This window comes from Antechinus flavipes, chromosome 2 (assembly GCF_016432865.1).
Source record: "Antechinus flavipes isolate AdamAnt ecotype Samford, QLD, Australia chromosome 2, AdamAnt_v2, whole genome shotgun sequence".
In the NCBI taxonomy this organism is placed as follows: Eukaryota; Metazoa; Chordata; class Mammalia; order Dasyuromorphia; family Dasyuridae; genus Antechinus; species Antechinus flavipes.
The window spans coordinates 252,014,058-252,032,255 of NC_067399.1; the positions used below are offsets into that span (position 1 = coordinate 252,014,058).

An 18,198-nucleotide genomic window follows, 5' to 3' on the forward strand; every position below is an offset into this window, starting at 1 on the left:
GTTGCATAAATTTGAGTTCCTAGTTAGGACATGTTTTTGTCATAAAAGAACAAATCTAGTGTATAGCTTGGCAAATAAAGGTGCAAGTAAGTATTAATAAGGGAAATGTTCTGAAGAATGAACGTAGAACAATACCACGTAGAAGTGGTATAAAATTGCATTTTTGCAAACATCTTTTTTATAAGTCCAAATAAACATTTTTAAGGGGGAGGGAAAGGCTTAAAAAATACATAGGTTTATTGTAGGTCACTCAGAGGTACAATATGAATAAATGGACTGGAGCTGCCTACTTGTCACTGTAGAATTACCATGATTTGAATGGATTAAAAACAAATAGCTAAAGCAACTGGATATTTCATTCATCATGATGTTTTCTTTTGTTTCTTCTTTTCATTCTCTTCTTTTTCTTTTTCAATTTCAGCCACATATTTTTCAATTTCTTCAGGATTTAAAATCTAACAAAAGAAAGATTCCATTCGTAATTATCAGCCTACTGAGTAGTAGTATTCAGGCCCAAAGCCTTGGCCAGAAATCCCTTCCCCTGATTCTCTAAGGTAAAAACTATGATTCATGCCAAATTCATTTGTCCCCTTTCATTTAGAAATGGAACATTAAGATCCTATGTTACCCCTACTATTTTTGGTTTTGAAAGAAATTTGACACCTTTTAGAAATGAACTTTTTACATCATAACCTGAGATGATCATATATGAACATTAAAACCTAAACAGTTGACTTGACCAAGGTCACCTAAGTAACAAAGCCCATAATTGAACCTTGGTATGGTAATTCCATGGCACCACAATGCCCTAATCCAACTAGCAAATATTCTTGTGTACTTAACAGTAACTAAGGAATTTATAATGATTACACATTATGAAATTATCTACATTTCCTTAACACTCAAATACCATTTTCAATTGATCAGATAGCTAAGGGGCTATTTTTTTATCTGAATCTGTAGATATCTTTGCCTCTCTAAAGCATTACAGAATAGGTCATATTTCTTTTTCAGCCTTTTGCAGTTTTTCTCCTCCAGCTGTTTTGTGAAAGCAACTGGCATAGATGAGAATAGTCCATCTGTTTAGCCAATTAAGTTAACAGTGCCTGGAGGAAGGACTAACAAAGCCAAACGGACAAGAAAACAAATCTCACTTTAAAGCTACCTACTTTTAAAAATGTCTAGGTCTTGGGGTTAGTAAACAAAAGATTTTACATGAACCAAGGAAGAAATGGGAAACTTTGGCATTTACCTTAAGAGGCTGATCTCTCCTCATGACAGCTAGTTCAATGTTTTTGCCCCCTGACTGAACCACCTGTAAGAGGAATGGAAAAAACAGGAGAAAAAGATAGGAGTATAAGGACATTTTTGTTGCCTACCATCTTCACAAACTCAAGTCTTCCACAATGACATGAGTCAATGGTGTTTTGTTTTTTTCAATAAAAATATATTACTAGGATCCAAAGCAGAAGTTACACAGACAACCAAAATTAACCTATTTTCCAAAAAATTCTTTAAATGTGTTAACTTCCTGTACTAGACAAAAACTGGCTAGTATGGAATAAAATGCTTTTTCCTACTCTTAATATGTTAGAGATGCTAATTAACAAGGCAATAATCGCTCTAGAAGCAAGAGCAGAGAAGTTGAAAAGGAACTGAAGTTTCAAAAAGATTAATTCTATCCCCAAGTGAAACTTGCCTATGCTACATGTAAGGTAGTGAAAAAGTATGTACAAACAATAATGAATGAAATGATGGCTTCACACTCTTCACAAGTGCCTCATATGATTGGTAGTGACTGTTAAATGATTTTTTATGGGCTTAAAAGGAACAATGAAATATGGCAGCCTAATTTTCTGAAGCAAGTTAGTACAAAGAGAAACATTTCTCAGTCAAACTCACTTCCAGAAGAGCCTTGATAACAAGTTTGATGGTCAAATCATCAGTTTCAATGGCTTCATCAGTATAGTTCTTCTCCAAAAATTCACGGACTGACTTAGCTCCTCTACCAATAGCATTAGCCTGAAAGAGACGTTTATTCACAACTGAAGTCAAGTGCAAAAACAAAGAATAAGATATCCAGTAAACACACCCAAAGTATATACAACTGACTTAAGATTAAAATCTTGGGTTCAGAGACACATATTTGTATTATAGGTACAATCCACAATGGATTAGGAATGAATAAATCTGTATTGTTACTATATCCTATCTGAAATCACTTTGTCACTAGCCCGGTTTCTCCATCAGTAAAGAGATTAGGTTAGATGTCAAAGGTTTCTATCTAGCAGTATATTTCCTAACCTAATTTAAACTGAAATGCGAATACATTCTTGTCTGTTACAAGAAAAGCCAGGCAAAAATGCCAGTGCAATTACACTTGCTGGAATCAACTCAAAAAGCATGCCTTACTGATAGTGGTGGTGGGTTTATCATCTTGATATTATGTTATTGGGCGTTTAAATTATCTAATCCATGATGGCGTCAAACTCAAAAACAGGGCTAAATTGTACTCTAGGGCCTTGCAGACTACATACTAACTTAGAAAACACATATTAACACTTCTTCTATTGTGTTTTTTTTTTGTTAAATATTTCTCAATAACCTTTTTAATCTATTTTGGTCTGCAATGGTTCTAGGTCTTATCTGTTCCCCACTCTTATTTTTTAAAATTGCAAACTAAGGCCCACAAAAGACTTGACCAAAGTCACAGAAAAAATTAGCAGCAAAGCTGTGACTCAAACTTGGATTTTCTGATTTGTCCAGGGCTTTTTCTGATAATAGCCAATAAACATTAAGTACCTTGTGCCCATAATAGCCCATAAATCACATTACCTCAATAACAAAACAAAACCCCCCAAACACTACTACACACACCAAAAAAACACCCCAGATCAAAACTACTGGTTAAATTTATACTAAGATAACACAAACCTATTGAAAACTATTTGCACACATCAATCAACATCACTCTTTAATAGTTTCATTTTGCTCTTTTCAAGGATTGTATATTAGTAGGGAATTAAATTGGAGTATTCAATGGGGGCTGTAATTTTACTAATACAAATTAAAATATAGTACTTCTAGGAAAAAAATATGTTTATTAAAAAACTGACTTAAATCTACTAAGAAAATACAAAACATTTTAGCTTTCAAATAACTAGAATAAAAGCTAATATTTTAACTTTTTAAAGTTGAACCGTCATGGAAGCTAAAGATGCACCCCATTTTACCTGTCAAATATACCAGACAGATAAAGAGGTGAATGACATCATTTTTATTGGTGGAAAAATAGTCTTGGAGAATTGTTTTTTTCCCATTTTACATGAAACAATTGCTACTTGTACCAAAATCTATCAATAGTGACCAAAGTAAGGAATTTGTTAAAAGCAACCACATGCCAGTACTTCCAGAAAAACCTCCAATAGAAGGAATCTCTTTAAAAACTGAAATCCTGACTTTTCTTGCAAAGAATGTTGTTTAAACATTTAAATAGGAAAGCAAGAGCTTTCTCTTGTCCAAAATGCAATAAACAGATCTGTTATTGAAAAACAAGAAATGAAATTGTAAAATGTTTACTTATCTTTCTATTTTTATTACTTTCTACTACTTATGCTCTGAGTAACTCAGGGCAAGACACTCACCCTCTCTTTTCCAGTTTCCTCAGCTAGAAGATGAGAGAGTTGGATAGACTATCGCCTAAGCTCCCTTCCAGCTCTAAATCTGCCATAGGATCATATGAACATTAATACAATGTTAACCACATCATAGCCGACTACATTTTTTCACAATTTTCATTGTCATATCATTAGAGATTCTTTGGGCACACCATCTAAATATGTAGTTTTCACAAAACAGACAAAAAAAATTTATGATATTTATGAAAAAGTAAATCATTTTAGTAAATATTAAAAGTAAAAAATAAAGTGAATAATTTACTGGCTCAAAAAAGAAGGTGCAACAATTTTATATGACACTGAGGAAAAAAAACAGCTGATCACTCACCTTCCATGCGTGGTATGTGCCAGAGGGGTCTGTCTGGTAAAGTCTGGGAGTTCCATCAAAGTCAAATCCCACAATGAGGGCAGAGATGCCAAAAGGTCTACGCCCATTACTCTGAGTATAACGCTGGTTAGAAGGAAAATTTTTTAAATTTTCTTTGCCTTCCCTTCATCCCAAAATATTAACATAAAAGAACCCAGCAAGGAACAGAAAAAAAAAAACAAAACAGCAGAGTTTGACATTTCAGATACAGGCTCACTTTACTACAAGAAGTCTAGTGAAATGATGATTTTGTGAATTGTGAAGGCCATTTTTTTTAGAAATCTGGAGTAGGATGACAAAGTAAACTGATTTGCTTCAATTCTTATTCTTCCCTGTTTATTCATCTTTCAACTTCACTGTAGTACCTGGATTCCTATTAAAAAGACACATCAGTTATCTCAATCATCCAGAAATACAAGATGATGGAATTTTAAAATTAATGTGCTATAAAAAAACCCTCGTGTAGAAGAAGTAAGCTTTAAAGGCCAATCATATTGTGCTACAGAGGTAAACCGGTTTCAGTAGTGGTTAAAATTATGGTATCTAAGCTTTTAGTTACCTCTGAATGATAAAGCATCTTCATTAAGATCATAAGAAAACAATTTTGCTTTCAGAAAAACTGATTATTAAGCCTGAATAAAAAAAAAAAAGATGACATTTTATCTACTTAGAAATGAATAGAATAAAAATTTTAAATTTTACTTTTCTAATGAATAGAATAAAAATTTTAAATTTTACTTTTCTAAGAAGAAAAGTAACAGGATCCTTTCAAGACCCTCTAACACGAATCAACTAGATATACCTAATTAGAAAAAAAAAATATAGGAACATGGGGCAGCTAGTAGTGCAGTGGATAGAGCACCAGCCCTGATCAGGAGGACCCGAATTCAAATCTGATCTCAGACACTTACCGCTTCCTAGCTATGTGACCCTGCGCAAGTTACTTAACCCCAATTGCCTCACCAAAAAACAAAACAAAGCAAAACAAAATCTTATGTTTTCCTTTACAAAGTAGTGTAATCTATGTTCAACATCCCCAAATAAGAGATAGTCAGAAAGAACATTTTCAGTATAGAACTTGGAAACACACCTGCTTCAGACTAGCGATGTAACGGGTGATATATTCCACTGTGACAGGATCTTCCACAGTGAGCCGATGGCTCTGGCACTCCACACGAGCCCTATTTATAACTATTCTAGCATCAGCAGTGAGCCCTACAACAGCAGAAAGACATTTTAGTTTGACTCCATTTTTTCATTTGACTCAATAACAAAAATATTAATTTCAACCTTTAAGTTTAATCTTTGGCAAAATTTAATCAAGATTCCGTTATCCTGGTCCCAAACTAGTGCTGCTCAAAGTTAGCATCAAACTACACAGTTACTCAAACTAGTACTAATTGTCAACCCCTTTCCTCTAGAGGATATGTATGCAACACTAAGGAAACACCCAGAAAAACTGGTTATAAACTCAATGTCATCCTTCACTTGGAACTTAATACAGAGCAGTATTGCATATATATATAGCTGACTTCCCAATCACAAACACTGTTTTATATGGTAATTAAAAGAAAGGAAGGAAATAAACATTTATTAATCATCTATGTACCAAGCACTGTACTAAGCACCCAATGAATATTATCTCATTTGATCCCTCAACATGTCTGGGAAGTAGGTGGCATTATTTTTATGTTACAATAGAGAAAACTGAAGCAAAAAGAGGTTAAGTGATTTGCCTTGGAATCATTCAATTAATAAGTTTCTATGTCAAGATTCCATCAATCAATCAATAGTGCCTATGATTTGCCAGGCACTTTGCTACTCAAATCTGAACTTGGGTCTTCCTGATTCCAGATCCAGTGTCCTATCCATTGTGCAATCTAGCTGCTTTTATAGCCAGTAAGTATTTTGAAAAAGATTTCCAACTCAGGTATTCCCAACTCTTAAGCTCAACACTGTAACCACTATACCACCTACCTAAATCATTTTTTGGTACATCATGGCATATTTTAATGTAATGTATTAGTTTTCTAAAATAACACTGTTGTAAAGCAAATAATCCCAATATAATTTCTACTTTGTGTATATTTGGATTCTTATCCATTATATATTTTAAAGTAATTTAAAACAACCTCTAGCACTAACATGAAATCTAAATTTTCCCAATAATATGCTTTAGAAGACAAACCTACTTCCTAAATAGTATGATGACAGTTGCCAGAGAAAAGAGATTATGAAAGGTTGAAAATATAAGGCAAGGTTCAGCATCTTTATATCCAGAAATGATTTCATTTAGTACAAAGGAAACAACTGCTTATATATGAGTAAGGAAGATGACAGCATTAGTTACTTTTTAGACTGTGAGCTCCTTTCTTTGTATTCCCCAATCTGTTATACAAAGAGTACGTGAAAAATGTTTACTAAGAATGAGAACTATGCTTCAATTAAACCACTGCCAAGACCTTTTTTTCTCCTTCTTTAGACCCACAATTAGGTTTTTTTGGATATATTATTTTATACAAATTTGCTAGAAATCTCCAAATTAACCACAAAACCTTTTTTCAAAAAAAAAAATATAGGGACACCACAGAAAAATAAAGTTTATTGTTTCATAAGATCCATACCTGCAAATGCCATGCAGACATTGTCATCCAAAGCACAAATCTTCCGCACAGTCCTTTCATCTTGTAGTTTAGCCACTGATTTCTTCTCTACACCAAGAACAACAATATCTTTTCCCCGTACACCAACCTTCAATAAATTCAACAAGTCTGATAAAAATGATTATCAGGATTAATTGTCATGTCTAATGCAGTTCTAAGATCCAGATAACAATGCAGGATATGTCCTCAGAGAGCTGCCTTTCTTGGGCAAGTGAATACATCCACAAGGTTCTTATTACCTCATTATACCTTCCTGACTATTTAACTTCTTTCCCCATATCTTAGGCAAACTGAAAATCTGTCACCAAGATTAGCAATATTTGTTTTATATGTTCTATTTTTGTTACTGTTCTTTCTATTTACATGTTGTAGTCATTGTCTATATTATTTTCCTAGCTCCACTTATTTTACTTAGCATTGGCTTATGTGTTTTCCTATACCTTACTATATTCTTCATATCCATTATTCCATGTAGCACATTCATATCCATATATTCATACTAGCATTTATTTAGCCATTTCCACTCAAATGTGCATTCCAAAAAAATATTACTATAGATATTTTGGAGAATATTAGACCTTTCTCTCTTTAATCTCCTTGGGGTATGTGCCTAGCACTAGAATCAAAGGGTATGAACAATTTAGTCACTTTGTTGCATAATTCTAAACTTCATTACAGCTGATTGAACCAATTAACAATCACACCAATCGTAAATGAATATGCCCATCTCTCTCTAACCCTTCCAACATTGATTATTCTCATCTTTTGTCATCTTTGCCAATTTTCTGGATGTAAGATAAAACTTCAATTATTGTTCTGATTTGCATTTTTCCTAACATTAATTTGAAGGTATCTTTTATATGGTTAAATTTGCAATTCTCTTCAGAATTGCTTGTTCATATTCTTTGACCACTTATCCAGTGAAAAACTGTCTTTTACTGTTATATTTTTATGTTCATGCCTTATATTTTTGGTGATATCAGACTTATACCAAAGATATCTCTTATCTTACTTGTGCTGATTTTGATAGTGAAAAAGCTTTTCAATTTTATGAAATCAAAATTATTTTATCACTTCTATCCCTTGTTTGTATGTAACTTTTCTCTCCCTTCCTATCCACAGCTGTTTAAAAAAAAAAATACCTGATCAGATTATCTTCTTATTTTTAAAGAGTGTGATCTTTAATATACTAATGACTGGAACCACCTAATACTTTTACTTACTAAGAGATAAGTCCCTAAGTTTCTTCACACTAATAATTAGAAAAAGAAATGACCTAAGATGCCCTATACTAATTGTACTACAATTTTACTTAGGGCATTATTTTCTCCAAGGGCACATTCTCAAGGTAAAAAGTTTATTCTAATAAAATATCTTGATGATTACTCTTTTAAAAATATTCTTACTATGTTATGTAAATAAAAGATTCTTAATCCCTTTCTTCTGAATACAACCAAAGTCCTGAAATTAAAAAAAAAAAAATTATTCCTATTTTGTGTTATACTGCTATGCCCCAATAAAAATTATGAAATATAATCTATCAAATAATTAATAATTATGCTTATTTAATTATTAACATTTTATTTGGTGATCAAATATTCCCTTTTTACAATTTTATCAGTAAATAAGATAATTATTAGGGGTTTTACTAATAATTCCATCAACCAATGAAAACTTTGGGAAAGTTACCCCAAATCTAAAACAAAAAGATAAATAAAAATGGGTCCATTGTCCAAGTAATTGGGGTATTGGGATTCAGGAAAAAGCAAAATTGAGTCCTGAAAATAAATTATCTTCTTTTTAGAATAGTAACTATATATATCTTGCATTTCAAAGATAAGAAAGCTAAGTCTCACAAATTGAAAATACTTCCAAAAACTCCTACCTTTCTCCATCATGAACTAGAACAAAACCCTAGTTGACAGAGAAAACACAGAAAATTGACTAGTATTTTAGACTGCACGCATCTCATCACAAAAATTGTACTAATGGAGTTATAGAAAAAAAATTTCAGTGGCCAAAATAAGACATACACTTAGGCATAAAATGAATTATGGATGACAGGCCAACCTGACACTAAGCACCCAACACTTAAGAGCTTTTATGGCAGAAAAGTTAGACCCAAGAATGAATTTATTATTAGTCCCAATGCCTGTTCTGGGAACTGTAGTAGTAGTAATGTCTAAATGTCACTCTTTCTTATGTGAACTGATGCTGAGTGAAGCAAGCAGAACCAGGAAGACATTGTACTCAGCAACAGGAAGATTATGTGATGACCAACTGTGATAGACTTGGCTCTTCTCAACAATTCGGTGATCCAAGGCAATTCCAATAAATTTTGGAAAATACTGTCCACTTTCAGAGAGAGAACTACCAAGGCTGAATGTGGATTGAAGCATACTACTTTTATTTCCCTCCCCCTCTTTCTCATGGTTTTTCCCTTTACCCTGATTTTTTTTCCCAACATGACTGATATGGAAATACGTAAAAAAAAAAAAAAAAAAAGAAAGAAAGAATGCACATGTATAACTTAAATATATACATATATATTTTTTAAAAAAAGAAAATTAAATTCCACTTTGCTTTATACTCATTTGTATCTTTGAATATAACTTCTTTCCCCTGATAAATTGGAAAACAGTGAATTTCAAGGGCTACCTGTCTTCTATCCATTTAACTCACTTGCTTAAAAAAAGGGAAAAAAAGGCACAAATAAGTCGGAATGTTGGTCTTGAACTGCCTACTTGATTCCTAGCTTGCTCAAAGCTAGCTTCTCTCTTTGTACTTGATTATCAAGTCTCAGCAATTTCCAGAGATCCTTTGCAACTTAGCTTCACCCAGTCTGAAGTACAAAAATGAAACCAATTAAAATGGCAAATTTAGTCAATCTCAGACCCATGCTTTGGAAAAGCTGTTTAACACACATTTGAGAATATTGAGAGAAGACAGAAGAAAGGATGATGACCTCAATAATCATATTTCTTTGGCTCTTTTAATCTAATGTACCATGGAAGACAATTAATAGCAGATTTTTAAACAAAGTTCACGAATCCCTTAAATATGACTACAGTAATCTAGTTATCTAAGCCAAATAATTAGGAAAGACTATAAAAATAAAAGCAAATTTACTTGGTCTAGTCTTCCTAATTGCTCCCAATTATTCCATTTTTGATCAGAATGCTTTGTTTTATATCTTCAACTAAAACAAAATCAATTTCATTTTCAGACTTTTAGGAATGTGGATTTTCCTAATAAGTCAGTAGGCCACATAATTGACTTAGTTCTTTTCTTCAATAGACCAACATCAAGAAAATTTCCCCACATCTTAAAGCAATTACATTGTTCTGTTTCGTAACAGAGCTTATGAAAATCCAATCTACAACAAAGAAATGCTCACTTTAACACAAAGGAGGGGACTCTCAGTATCTTGGCAAAGGAACTATGTTCATTCGAATTAAGACAGAAACACTTTCAATAACAAGATACTTATATTCCCCTTTTAAAATGGCAAGCTGCTTCAGAGTAGCAGCTGTGACTTCATTGTATCTTCCGTGCCAGCCTGGCAATTTAATCAGTGCTTTTTTTTTTTTTTTAAATTTTGTTTTCTAATGAAAATAAAATTTCCTACTTATTGGCAAAAATGGAATACAACGTTAATTCTCAATCATTAAGTCATGGAATATATAACATTAAAATCCCAAAGAAGGAACAAATCAGATATCCTAACTGAATTAGTTGACAGAATTCCACATTTCTACTAAATCCAAATATTATCTCTTTTACAAACCACATATCTGTTTTTTTCTTTCAGTTTCTATAAATCACGTGAACTCAAAATCTTAAATACAATTTAAAAAATTTAAACATTAAATGAGAATGGGGTGGAAGTGTTATAGTTTCAAAGCACATCTAGGAGACCAGTTAGACATCTCAAAATATAAATACACAAATATATCTGACTTTTTAAAAGTATTTTTGAGGGCAATTCTGTGTTTGTGGGATTCTTTGTGGCAAAAGTCTGGGAGTACTTCTATTACAAGGACCCACTTTATCAAGAGCAACCACCAAATTTAAGTGGGTTTTCCCAGTTCCGGGCCAATCTCACGACTGTCAGCCAAACCCCCAGGATTCCCAGCCTGCCTACTTTAGAAGGTGCTCCGTCCACTAACCATGGCCTACCTCACCTGCCGCGGCCAAACACAACTCAGTGCCCACGCTCCCTCTAAACCCCCAGGACACGTGCCTTTCTCCTTAAAGAAAAATGCCTTTAAAACCTCCGGTGTCAGAGGATCTACTAAAACCGGCCTCCTTCGGTTTGATTCCGAAAGGCTCGTCCAACCTCGGGCCTGGGGCCTGTGGCCTCAGGCCCGGGGCCAACCCCGCGAGCGGCCATGTGCAGAGCCCTTCCCAGACACCAGATTGCCGGGCAAGCCGCTGGATCGTCCACGAGTGCTCACTAGGCAGAGACTCCGGGAGGTCAGCCCGGGTTCGGGTTCGATTCCCTTCTATGTCCGCCTTCTCCCTTCCTTCAAAGAGGGCAGGCCGCCCGCCCTTCCTTCCCGTTCTCTCCTCTCCCGGCCCCCGGTGTCTCCCGGCCCAGGCCTGCGGCCACTCCTTACCGCGGTCGAACCCTTTTTCACCGCTTCTTGCGCGTATTCCACTTGGAAGAGGTGCCCATCCGGGGAGAAGACCGTGATGGCGCGATCGTAACTCATCTCCCTCGAGGTGGTGGGCGCCGCCGGCTCCGAAGGATGAAGGGACGAAGGAAAAAGAGGGAAGGAGGAAGGGAGGGGGAAGAAGGAGCCGTTGAGGCCTGGCTTGAGTTGAGATTAGTGGTGAGAAGACTAACACAGACAGGCAACAATCAACCGCCACCAACCACCCTCACGAATCTGAGCTCCCTACCTAACAACACCCGAAGACAGACTCAAAAGCGCACACTCATCGCCAGGCGCAGCGCTGCGGCTCTCGCGATTCACAGCAGCGTCTGCGCCCAGCGCCCCCGCCAAGCCTCACTTGCCCCAACTGGCCTTTCCGTACGTACTTGGCGTAAGGCAGCCTGAGAGCGTAAGGGGCTGTGCGCCAGCGACGGGATCTGGAACGTACTATTGACAGCCTCAAAGGAGGGGAGAACTCTCTGGTTTGGGGGCCTTCTGGAGTAATTTTTCTATTTCTTGCTCACGATAACGGAACCTTTACTCATTTGAATGAACTTCATGGGTGGGATGCGCAACATTTGTTGTTGTTGTTGGGTTAGTCTGAGCCGGAGGATGGGCGAGTCCACTTCCTTATCTCCCCTTAATATGCCCTCCCCCACTCCCCCCCCACCATTGACTGCGGAGAATGAGAAACCTTTGGACAGGGAGAGGAGCCAGATAATAAACCCCAATGATTAAAGATTGAGACCCGCGGAGAGAAACATGTCGGTGGCCTTTGCATCTGCCCGTCCTAGAGGCAAAGGGGAGGTCACTCAGCAAACTATCCAAAAGGTAAACGCATGAAAGGGTAGGGGGAGCACCCCCAAAACCCCCATATCCCATTGGGGGTGGGGGACTTAATTTTGAGGTGTTAGTGAATGTATAATAGCAGGAGAGAGGGAGAACTAGTGAATTTCGAGGATTGAAAAGATGGACAACTAGAGGGAGGCGGTGGAACAAAGCAAGGTGTGCAGATCCGTGCAAACCGGCTAGCCACCCTGGGAACTCTTGCAACCAGTCATTGTATCCTCGTAGGGGCTTACTGCCGGGTCCTGCATCCCCATTCTTGCAGCCGGGCAACTATTGCAACCGATTATTGCAACTGGGCAACTATTGCAGTTATATGCAAGTAGGCGTCACGCATTGCAATGGGTAATGTGAACAGACACACACGCGCGCACGCACACACGCCTCTGTGGCAGAATCTGCACGGGGACAACGTTGTTGCTATTCTTGTCATTTCTTTGTGGAAAAGAAGCAAAGCCTTCTCAGTCCCCCTGCAAGTTTGTTTTCGTGTTTCCCCTCCCTTTCTTTAAGCTGGGGGAATACATTGGAAACTCAGCTTTGTAAGGCGCTGTCAGTACTAGCAGGTGTGATTAATACTGTCTGAGACAAATGCACTCGTGGGGTGGAAATTCCGGGCGGGGGCGATGCTTTTCTGGGAATGGGGGGCGGGGAGCTGGAAGTGTTAAATTTTTTTTTTTTTTTAATGTTGAGCAGGTCGCCGGTTTTTTGTTTTTGTTTTTAATTTTGGGCCAGGGTTCCTCTGTGAAGCCCCGAGTGAGCAGTGCAGTGCAGTTGGGAACTTGGCCGGAGGCAAAGACGGTCGCAGTTTACGGTTTTCTTTCGAGAGCCTAGTAAACGATGCAAGGTGCAGAGCACTTCTGGTCCGCCAAGCTGTTTTCCTTATATTAGATAAGGCTAGTGGGTTTACCTTCTCATCTCCCCAAGGTGTCTGGGGTTCTACATCCTGCAGCAGTCCCTCAGCTCTTGCAAGATAGAGATGGGGGACTCTGACAGGGAAATAAAAACCTGGCTTCCAAACAGAGACCCTAAGCTATTTGTCAGTTATAATGGCGAATGCGAAAAAGGTGTCTGTGTTAAAAGAGCAGCCAGCGAGGTGCTCCTCCGAGTCTTCTAGTCAAGAAAAGCCAACCATCGCTGCAGCCTACAGATGGCCCTGAGCAACGGATCCTCCCTCGCGTTGAGCGGTTGGGACCGGGAACTAAACAGGCTGGTAGGCTGACTTTCGAAGCTCAGTTACTGCCCTAAAATGGATGGATGGATGGATGGATGGATGGGGACAATGCCTTATAATTTTTTCTTGTAACTTCTCCTCGAAGTGCAAAGGTATCAGTACAGATATGTGGAGAGATAGAATTGAACTTTACTTCCCCAAACCTCACCTATCCCATAAGGTGCTGAAATACTCAGCCACAAAAACTTGAGGCTGAGTATATTAAATCTTGGAGCTTCCTGAAAAAAAAAAAAAAAAGTGACAAATGTAGAATACCGTCATGTATATATGTGATTGTAAAACGCACCACTAATGCATATTCCTATTTCAAATTGTTTGGTTACACTCAATTTCCTACCTCTTTATTTAACAAAAACTTTCCGAATTTTAGTTCCAAATTTGGCATTATTTCTTGGAGTGATATTAAAATGGATTTTGTCATCCTTTTAAAAGTCTTTAAAATAAAACTTATTTCTCAAAATTGCAACTTTTTATTTTTATATGGTTGTTGGTTATTTGACAGGATTTGCAGTTCAGGAAAAAAATTGATGTTATTAATTATTCCATTTTTAACTATTGAATGTATATTGAAAACCTGATGTTGGGGCAAAAAATGCAAAGAAAATATTGCAATGTCAGTGTCGTTCCTTTTTGTATTTCTAGCATCCTAACAATAGTAATGTGCTGATTTTAAAACATAATACTTGATTCATAATATCTGCTAACCCATGGAGAGAAGGGAAAATGTTTAAAAAGTCCAGAGTTTGAGTAAGAAGATATGAATGGGGAAGTCACTTAATTTAGTGATAAACAATAATAATAAATGATTATCATAGAACATCAGTTTTGCGAAACATTTCCCATATTTTATTTGTTCCTCACACCAACCCAGATGTGATAGCTACAATATCATCTCCTCTTAATAGTTTTGAGAAAACTGAGAATCATTACAGGTTTTTTTTGTCTACCACTTCCTTTAAGTCTTAGGTAAAGTTTCTGAAAGAAGCTTTTTTTCCCCCAGTTCTTTTTTAACTTTGTTCTTTGCCCCTAAGATGGTCTTCAAGTTTATATATATATATATAATTTGAAGTTATATATTTGTGTGTATATTGTATATAGTTATCTGTATGTCTTCTCCCTATCATATTGAGAACAGAAACTAATTTTTTTTTTCCTTCTTTATTTGTATCCTCAGTGATTAGCATAGTGTCTGGCAGATATTAGGCACTTAATAAATGTTTCTTGGTGCATTAACCAGTAATTATGGGGCAAAAATGGCATTGGAACCCAAATCTCACCTGATTCCAACTCTAGTCCTTTTTCTAGCATGCTTGAAGCCTATACTTCTAGAATATTGTGCTACAGGATTGGAAAGAGATAGTTTGGCTAAAACTGAGTCTTGGTCATTATGGAATTTATTTAACTTTGCAGTTTCATGTTCTTCAACTGTTAAGTGGGAAGAATTCTTGTTCTATCTACTTCTCAGGGTTATTTGGGGGAAAACCTTGGTAGATAGTCAACTCAGAAATGCCATAAGCATGGAAGTAGTCATAATAGAATTGATTTTTAAAAACTGAATGTGGACAATATTTCTTACTAATTTGCTTTTTAAATTTGTAAAAACATTTAGCAATCCATCATATTGACCACTGTGACATGATATATTATTAACATAACCAATATATGTTATTTATATACTTAATAATTGATTTTTATACTCTAGAGCCTCAGATAACTCAGAACCCAAGAAACTGCAGAATTTATTGAGTTTGATTGAGGAGACCCTATAAGTGGTGGGTTTAGAATAGCACATTGCTTAAAATGTTGGGAAAGCAGTTTTTCAAAAGGACTTTTATTTGGACTTTGAAGAATTTGATTTTGTAGGAAAGTTAAACTGTAGACAGAGGAACATATAGGAAATATGGAAGATACCCATATCTGACATGTCAATTGTTATGAGAGATCATTGAATTCTTAATTCCTAGAATTAGAGGTTATTGCTGTTTTACTTCCTTAGTATAAGAAGCACAATTATTTATTACTGAATCCATTCATATTGCATTTCAACATACTAGCCCAAACTTACAATTCACATCTTGTTCAGAGACCATGTTAAAATACACCAACTGATTCTAGCCTGAAAGAGATCTGGATACCTAAACAGATGGTCTGAAGGAATCAGAGCCAAACTGAATTACTGTGTAGGTCTCTCTTTAAATGGTACATGTTACTACAGAAAAGAAAATCTGAAGTGAGGTGAAGCTGCTGAATAGCCTACATTGGCATAACTTGATATGGACAGAAATCCCCTAGCTTCATGTAACAGAAGCTTGATATCATAACAATGAATGAAGGAATGTTTGCATGTGTATACTGGGGAGGGGAACATCTTGCTCTCTGATGAGAAAAAGAATAAGGGCATATAGATTTCTCTAAAAAGTAACAGGCTCAAGAATCAAGAAATAACTTGGTATGATGAAATTAGAGGAGATCCTCACTCTTCTTTGTGGCCTACTGTGAAGAAAGTAGCCACTTCATCCTTCATGTCTGTCATCAAAATTCAAGTCCTAGCAAAGTGGCCTAAAACAAAATTCTTCCCTAAACTTCAGTTTCCTATCTGTAAAATAGGAATATTAATCCTCACCCTATTAACTTCACTGGGGTTCTTTGGATCACAAGATCACTAATACCCTAGTATTAAGGGTAGAAAAAGGTTTAAGAGATCATCTAGTCTTAACTCCATTATTCTTCTGAGGGGGAAAGTAAAGTCTCTAGGGATTAAATAGTACCCCACAATTAAGTGGAAAGGTAGAGTACTAGACCTGGAGTCAGGAAGGCCTGAATTCCTATTTGCCCTTATACAGTAATTTATGACCTGGATAATTCACTTAGCCACTGCCCTCCGCAGTTTTTTCAACTATAAAAGAAATTCTCTGGCACCCAGTAGAGCTTAGTAAATACTTATTCCTTTCTTCTTCCCTTAAGTTTCTTGTCTAATGTCACACAGGCTTTAAGGATCAGAGATATGAGGTGTTAAGGTATCTTAAAGGGAAAATGCTATTCAAATGTAAAGGGGTATTATTGAGTGCTTACTATATGGAGATCAGCAGATGGTATAAAAGTTGTTGGAGAAATAAATGATAGTATATGGTTCTTGTCCTCTGGTGAAAAGAGGGAAAAACACCTATATATGAGAAAAAGCAATTAACACATCAATATATGAGAAGACCCAAATTATTGATATAGATCGTAAAAAAAATTAGTATAGATGGAAATAAGGAAATTTTCATGTAATGGTGGGATTTGAGTTTGGCCTTGAAAAATAGATGGAATTTGGATGGGTGAAATAGGGAATAAGGCAAAAGTACCTTGGGGAAGAGAAGAAATCTTTTATTTCATTTGTGGGGGAATTCCTTTCATCACCATAGATTTGCAACTTATCTCTGCCTTATAAGTTTAATAGTTTTTGCTGTAGTAGTTTTTCCTTCAAATAAATATCCAATAACTGTTCAGTGAATGTGTACTTTACATATATTTTGTATATTATTTACCACATATATGTCATGGAATACAATGGTCACTGAAAGACTGTCATAAAGAAGGTTATGGAAAATTGCATGGTAGGTATGAGCATGCTGCACCATATGAGGAACTCCCAAGAAGAAGTATTAAAAAAAATGTCATCAAGAAATTATACTACAGGAAGAGAAGATGGACTGGTCTCATAATAAGGGGTAGGGATTACAGGTGGTTGGCCAGAGTACTCTACTGCTACTTTCATGGCATCAGGAGACAGTGAGGAAAGCCCCCATCATATTTGGTGGATCCCACTGTCAAAATTACAGAAGAATGTGACTAAAAGTTCCCACAAAACAGAGAAAATGTCAATGAGTGGGAGTCTTTATTGTTGGAGATAACTTTGAAAATTATAAGCCCAAACCCATTTGAATTGATGCATTTTGCACCCAGGAACTTTCATTTTTGCCTTCTTATTTCCAGGATTTAGCACATGGTATTAAATGTTTGTTGGCTCATTGTTGACTAAATTGACAGAAAAATATATATCTACATGTGAGTAAAGCAAAGATTCCAGTATGTCCAAATGCATAATCTTTCATTCCAAGCCCATTTCTATTCTAAATTTCCTTCATACTGTGTCACCACCATCCTTCTAGTCATCTATGCAACTTGTCCTTATGAGTTTTTAGTGATAAAACGAATTACACACTGGAGTATATTAGGAAGGTTTATGATTTTGAAAAGAGCTGTGTAGTAAGTCTGCATAGTGAGGTGAAGTCATGTGATGTGGGAATTCTGAAAGTCTTGTAAAAGTTAGAAGATGGGAACTTATTCCTGTCTAGTGAGCTATTTCTTCTCAGATGCTGAGTACATATTACAGTTCTATGTCTTGTGCTCTGAAATAATGAAGGAATATTCTATATAACCAATTCTTGATTGTCTACCCCATTGTTAATTACAATTATTTAAGTCTAGATCAACTGCTATGCATTCCTAAATTGGGCTTGTCTCATGTGATAATGACTTATTTTTCAGTATCGAATAGAAGCAACATAGCAAATGTTTGGGTTTTTTAAATTATGGGTATTATAATAATTTAGCAGTAAATACATATCAATTTAAATTATTTTTGACATTTGTTTTTTAGAATTTCACAATACTCTTTGAGGGAATTGATAATATTCTAGCCTGTCACTAGTGAAATGTGGTTTCCTAAAACCATCTTCTCATTCTCTGACTCTTAGAAAAAGCTATCTAT

General features: G+C 36.0%; 2 protein-coding genes across 2 annotated transcripts in view; one reads left to right on the plus strand and one right to left on the minus strand.

Annotated features, from left to right (window-relative positions):
• Positions 1-214: 214 nt before the first annotated feature.
• On the minus strand, positions 215-11,639 carry PSMA7 (proteasome 20S subunit alpha 7). The gene is made up of 7 exons (XM_051976698.1): positions 11,327-11,639; positions 6,669-6,795; positions 5,135-5,259; positions 4,006-4,128; positions 1,903-2,022; positions 1,253-1,315; positions 215-455 (listed from the first exon to the last, which is right to left on the minus strand). Exons 1-7 carry the CDS (start codon positions 11,420-11,422, stop codon positions 363-365), a joined length of 747 nt encoding a protein of 248 aa, XP_051832658.1. The 5' UTR covers positions 11,423-11,639; the 3' UTR covers positions 215-362.
• A 246-nt stretch (positions 11,640-11,885) lies between these two features.
• Positions 11,886-18,198, plus strand: part of SS18L1 (SS18L1 subunit of BAF chromatin remodeling complex) — a 54,994-nt gene continuing 48,681 nt past the window's right edge. Inside the window, exon 1 of the mRNA XM_051976697.1 lies at positions 11,886-12,196. Coding sequence (XP_051832657.1) covers positions 12,128-12,196 — 69 coding nt within the window. The 5' untranslated portion in view covers positions 11,886-12,127. The remainder of the gene's footprint in view (positions 12,197-18,198) is intronic.

Excerpts from the sequence above, each read along its gene's own strand:
- PSMA7 (XM_051976698.1), bottom strand. The coding sequence starts at position 11,422 with ATGAGTTACGATCGCGCCATCACGGTCTTCTCCCCGGATGGGCACCTC. Across the intron at positions 5,260-6,668 it reads TGTCTGCATGGCATTTGCAG|GGCTCACTGCTGATGCTAGA; the intron begins GTATGGATCTTA and ends CTGCTGTTGTAG. Across the intron at positions 1,316-1,902 it reads TTATCAAGGCTCTTCTGGAA|GTGGTTCAGTCAGGGGGCAA; the intron begins GTGAGTTTGACT and ends TTCCTCTTACAG.